Below are 6,211 nucleotides of genomic sequence, written 5' to 3'. Positions count from 1 at the left end.
GAATATTCTTCTAAAATTGTGAAACACTGCTCTGAAGAGCTAATGCCGCCTTTAGTCAGCATAATTAATAAGTCCTTCAGCCTTGGTGAGTTCCCTACAGCCCTTAAGCTCTCTAAAGTATACCCCAAACATAAAAAAAGGTTCAACACTGGAAGTCCAAAATTACCGTCCCATCTCTCTAATCTCAACATTCTCAAAAATCATAGAAAAAATAGCTCTACACAGACTCATGGCTCACCTAAAACAAGAAAATCTGATAACCGAAAAGCAACATGGATTTTTGAAAGGAAAATCAACCAGCTCTGCCATCATCAGCCTTGTTGAACATGTTATTGACCAAATAGACAAAGAACAATACGTATCTGCACTCTTTCTTGACTACAGCAAGGCGTTTGATTGCCTGGGCCACGACATCATCTCAAAGAAATTAACATCATTAGGAATCAGAGACACAGCTAACAAATGGTTTGTAAGTTACCTCACAGGCCGATCTCAAATAGTCGAGCTGCAAACTACCATTTATGGTGTAACTACTTCACATCAATCCAATCCACTACCTGTTACCCGCGGAGTACCGCAAGGATCTGTTTTGGGCCCAGTTCTCTTTGTCTTATTTGTGAATGACTTCCCAGCTTATATACGTGATCACAATACCACTTGTGTGATGTATGCAGACGATACAACATTGTTGATTAAGAATGACTCTGCTGAAGGAGTGTACGAAAGTGCCACAAGCTCTCTCAGTAAAGCCCTCAATTACTGCAGAAGGAATGATCTAGCCATGAATCCATCGAAGACAGTTCACATCAACTTCAGCAAGAGGAAGGACCATATCCCTAACCCACTTGATGTATCAAGAAAAGACCATATCAAATTCCTTGGCGTAACTATTGACCACAAACTTACGTGGACTGAGCATGTAAACCAGGTTTGCAAAAAAAATCAGCACTGGTATATATGTAGTACGCCGAATAAAATGTATCTGCAACTTGGAGGCAGCAAAAACAGCTTACTATGCTTTGGTGGAAACTCATGTGAGGTATGGACTTGCTGTTTGGGGTGGATCCTCTGCAGGAAACCTGAACAGAGTACTACTCCTGCAGAAAAAAGCTATCCGAACCCTAGCGGAACTCGAACACCAACAAAGCTGCCGACAAGCATTTAAAACCTTGGGAATTATGACAATTACTGCACTCTACATACAAGAAGTAATTTTGCACGTTGACCAACTGCATGTACAAACAGGAAAAACCCTTCATACACATAACACACGCCATGCAGTAAATTACACACTACCTCTACATCGGACATCACTTTTCGAGGAAAAAACCATCCTACATTGGTAGGAAGCTGAGGAACCTCCTGCCACAAGCTGTGAAAAACCTCAAGGGAGCTGCCTTGAAAAGATGTCTTCACAACTTCCTGGTGGACCACCCAATATACACCATCGAAGAATTCACAGAAGTAAACAAGGAAGATTGGAGGCTCTGACATCTTGTATTGATTATTTATTAATATCAATTATGTAATTTGTTAACATTGTGACTCTATTACTGTTCTTGAAGAATATGTTAATAAAGAAATATGACTATGACTATGACTATGACTAAGTAATCACTTATAACCTGAATGAAAAACCATCTTGGCAAAGTAAAATAGACAAACTAACTAAGATTAAACATGCTACTAAGAATACGTATAATAAAAGATGTCTTTCAATAAATACAAAATTAAGACACTACAAAACAGTTGCTCTGCCACAAATTACATACGCAAGTGAAACAATATTTAAAACAACAAATACTATTGCAATAGATAAGGTTCTTAAGATGGAGAGAAGAATAGTCAGAACTTGCTTAAACAAAAACTATCAAGTAGACGGAGTTTGGAGACTAGCTTCCAATGAAACAGTCTACAAAAATATAGAACCTATTACAAGTATAATTAAAAAGAAGCGAATATCATTCCTGGGGCATTTGTTGAGAACACCTGAAAATAGAATTAGCAGGAAAATAGTAGAAAAACTGTGGTATAGTAAAAGTGACATTAAATGGATCACAGAATTAAGGGAAGATATGAATGAGAGAGTTACAAATTACAGTAGAGGATTTAAAACACAAGACAAACACATTAAAGATATTAAATGACAAACACTCTACACTACAGCTGAAAAGAAACAAACAACGAATAGGAAGAGTGGTTCCGGAGGAGGAAAGGAAATTACGCTCGGAAAGGATGAAGAAATATTGGGTGGATAAAAGAAGAAAGACTAGAAAATATAAAGTGACTAAAGTGGTCCAATGTAGGCCATAAAATTATAAATAAATAAATGTTGCACAGGTCAGCTATTAAAAAAAAATTATATAGCAAGAGTTACGTAATTCAAACTGAATTAATAGGTCTACTCATGAAAGATTAAATTGCCACAATCTAAAAAAAATTAGATTAAGATTTTTAAGCCAATATTCAATGGTCGTATACTCTTATAACTTTAAAAATACAGAAGATCAAAAGTAATCATTGATGTATAAATATTGGAGACAAAAAAGACACAAGAAAAGTAAACAGTGTATCTTCTATGTGCAGTAGTAATTTATAGTAAATAAAACTGTGTTTCTTTGTGCCTTCTTCTTCAAGCCACTGAAGAATGTTGTGCCCCATTAAATAAGGATGAGATTAGTTAATTAAGTGACGCCTTCTATATATAGAGCTTAACAATGCCTGGAGTGGAACAATGAGTGTTAAGGAACCCAATAAAACTACGAGTGTGGAAAGGTCTTAACAGAAGTGTAAATTTGTGTGAAATATAACTGAAAAGTTTTATATTGTCCTGTTATTGATTATTTTACAAGCGTAATAAAGTTAATGTAATACTAATAAATTATGGTAGCCTACATATTTATTCGAATATAAGTAAGTTAATTTTCAATAAAAATTAAGGTAAGACAGCTGTCAAAAATGGAAAAAAATGTTTTTTAGGACCTTATTTTGTAGAACAGTTTTTCCTAAGCACTTAGATACCAAAGTTTAAAGGAGAAAGATTTATGATGTACAGCCATTGTTCGTAACTTTTTTAGCAAGTCTTTTATTGTTTCAGACCTATTTTGTGACACTGCTCAGAGGCATCTAAATTTTATTTTTATTTTTTCATAATAATCATAATGTTTCTAACTTCAAATTTATTAATTTTTTTGTATTGCCTAACCTGTTTACCACGAAAAAAAAGCTTGTTGAATAACATTTGTTTGTTTTGTGTGTTCTAAAGCTATGAAGCTGGGTTTGACAAAAAAAAAAAGGAATCTTACATGTGTTTTGCCTTTTTTATTGTTTTTCAAAAGGTGGGTTTTTTTTTACTTTAGATAAATTTTTTCTACAAATATAGTTTGATCGGTAAAATGTTTTTTGTACTATTTAACAACTATTTATATATTACAAAATTATAAGAATCCATTTTATTAAAAAACAACAACTTTTTCAGAAAACATTTGTGGTGAAAAATTATGAAACATCTTTTACACAATTTTAAAAGATTTTCGTCATATTATTGTTGGTTTTTACGTATATAATGAAGTAAAAAAAGTTGAAGGGTTAATATTTATAAAAGCTACTAGCTGTTCTCCGCGGCTTCGCACGCTTTTTGTAAGCTTTGCTCGTGTATGAGCACTTCTGGTTCAAGTGAATTATATTGTCAATGCCGATGTAGAGTTTACCTTGTTTACACTATCAAGAAAATCTGCCAAAAGTGTATGTTTATAGCCATTGTACACATACATGTACTTAATAATAAAGTGGTCTAACATTCAAGCTATAAGGCCAAACGAAATTCATTTGAAAGACAAATATCCATAAAAACTTAGCGCCTTCACATAGTGTGTGGTTATTATACACAACTATCTCGTAATTGTAGTTTACAATGTGCAGGCGCTTTGATAACTTATATATTTGGCAGCGCCTCCTGGTGGTGAGTTACATCAATGGGCATAGCATACAAACCTTCTACGTGGAAAAATAGATATACATACAAATTTTCATAATGATCAGTCAAATAGTTTCTGAGTCTATAAAGGACAAACATTCATTTATATATATATATATATATACTAGCGGGCCCGGCGCGCTTTGCTGCGCATTTCAATAATTTTTTGCAAAAGTTGCCCGCGGCTTCGCACGCAATTTCCCGTTGAAAACAGTACACTATATTCACTTATTCTTTTTCTATCACATTCTAAACATTGCTGAGATAATTGATAGTCGTTCCATCGTGAGCCTCTTGGGCGTATTATGAAGGTATGTACCATATTCCTGCCTCTATCTAGCTGTTACCCACGGCTTCGCACGCAAATCTTAAGAACCGAAGTCCTTATATTACTTAGTAAATTTTTTTTTTTACTATAATAAATTTTAGATTAAATTAGTTATATCTCCGATGCCACGATTGAGCTTGCTTTGTTGTCTCGATCGAGAGAATATGTACACACGGAGTTTTGAGAACCATACTTCTGTCAAAAAAAACAACTAAGGTTGATTTTATAACATTCTTTATATTTGTAGCCAACGTAAGATAGTAATTATGATATCTGCATTACTCTTCTGATCAAGCATGAGCATGGTTTATATTAAATAAATATTGCAGTTAAAGGTGAATTTTTACGTCAAATTTGAATTGTATTATCTGGATAGTAAAGTCTATGTTTAACAGTGATTGCAAAAACAGTTTAAACAAAATTTGTCGTTTCTCTTAAGCTTACTCTATGCTTTAAAACTATAAGTGTAATATATGTTTACAAAGAACAGCTGATTAAAAATTTGAAAAGACGTTAACATATGTTTGCTGCAATGCATTTCTTATGGGTATTTCTGTAACCATTGGGGCGGAATCCTGAATCGGGAAAGGGATGGGCATAGCTTATAAACCTTCTCCGTGGAAAAATACATATACGTACAAATTTTCATCATGATCGGTCCAATAGTTCACGATTCCATAAAGGACAAACATACAAACATTCATTTATATATATATAGATATATATATATATATATATATATATATATATATATATATATATATATATAGATGTGTACCAAAAAACTACAAGTTAATATGGATGAAATAGGACTGCTGTTTTACCTTAATTTTGCTTATTTTGATACTTACAGAATAACGCCTTTGTGTCTAACAGTCAATTTTCATTACATTTCAGGATGATATCCTTAATTTAGGGACATGTAAAGGATGATTTCTGAACTTAGTATCAATGAACAACAGAATGTTTTACTGTGTAAGAAATTGGTGTAAGAAAAGATCACATTTATTAAGTTTTAAAAACAGAGGAAGCCAGATCACATTCCCAGTCAAAAAATTATGTGCAGGCATGTAGATATTATGTGGAAGTTGTGAATTTTGTATTTTATAAAAAGAAGTACTTGCAATATAAAATACATGCAACAACAAGAAGATAAATTTGCAATAGGCTCTGAACTCTCAGGCCGAAACTGTTTGCTGTGCTGATAATACAACACTATTCTTTCCAAGCACCAAGATTATTTATTTCAAGATTAGTTAATTTCAAATCAGCACTTAGTGCCGTAAATTGATTAATAGAACATAAAAATGTATAGGTATTGACATAAATTCAAAGTAAAATTGATAAATCCATAATGATTTTGTATGTTTAAAAGAATCTAGGGAAATTATGGTATAAAGTTTCAGTTGAATATCGTAGAATACCGTATTTTAAGTTTTTTGAGTCTTTTTATTTTAAGGTATGATTTTCTCTTGTAATAATAATTTTTTTAGTTTATTTTAGTGATATTTACTGATTCAAAAAATTGATTCTTACACTGTGTTGGACTGGCCGTGTTTAGCACTGCTCCATTTTTTTATTAATCTGTAAGTTTTAACACTGCTCCATTTTTTTATTAATCTGTAAGTTTTATCCGTGTCAAATATATATATATATATATATATATATATATATATTTTCAGTCGACTAAAAGAAATAAAAACCATTATTATTATTGTGTAAAGTAAACTATTGTTGACAATTTTCATGTTATAGCTTTCTATAATGTCAAATCTGCAGTAAAATAATAATTTATACCAATGAATAAAAAAACATGCATAAATTAAATTCTAAACCATGATACATTACACTATCAACATCACGTCACCTGTGTTGTAAGACAAGAGACAATTGTGTCGTGTATTTGT

General features: G+C 32.3%; 1 protein-coding gene across 1 annotated transcript; it reads left to right on the top strand.

The window, feature by feature from the left end:
* Window positions 1-229: 229 nt before the first annotated feature.
* LOC124366900 lies at window positions 230-1,491 on the top strand. Its single transcript, XM_046823499.1, has 2 exons — window positions 230-465; window positions 1,323-1,491. The coding sequence occupies exons 1-2, from the start codon at window positions 230-232 to the stop codon at window positions 1,489-1,491; spliced, it is 405 nt and encodes a 134-aa protein (XP_046679455.1).
* Window positions 1,492-6,211: the final 4,720 nt, after the last annotated feature.

This window comes from Homalodisca vitripennis, chromosome 7 (genome assembly GCF_021130785.1).
Source record: "Homalodisca vitripennis isolate AUS2020 chromosome 7, UT_GWSS_2.1, whole genome shotgun sequence".
Taxonomy (NCBI): Eukaryota; Metazoa; Arthropoda; class Insecta; order Hemiptera; family Cicadellidae; genus Homalodisca; species Homalodisca vitripennis.
Note: the sequence above shows the minus strand (reverse complement) of the source record. Positions and strands in the feature narration are given on the sequence as shown.

Bases quoted from the DNA above. Each gene is read 5' to 3' on its own strand.
- LOC124366900 (XM_046823499.1), top strand. From the start codon at position 230: ATGGCTCACCTAAAACAAGAAAATCTGATAACCGAAAAGCAACATGGA. The intron at 466-1,322 runs GTTTGTAAGTTA...TCACTTTTCGAG, and splicing joins AGAGACACAGCTAACAAATG to GAAAAAACCATCCTACATTG.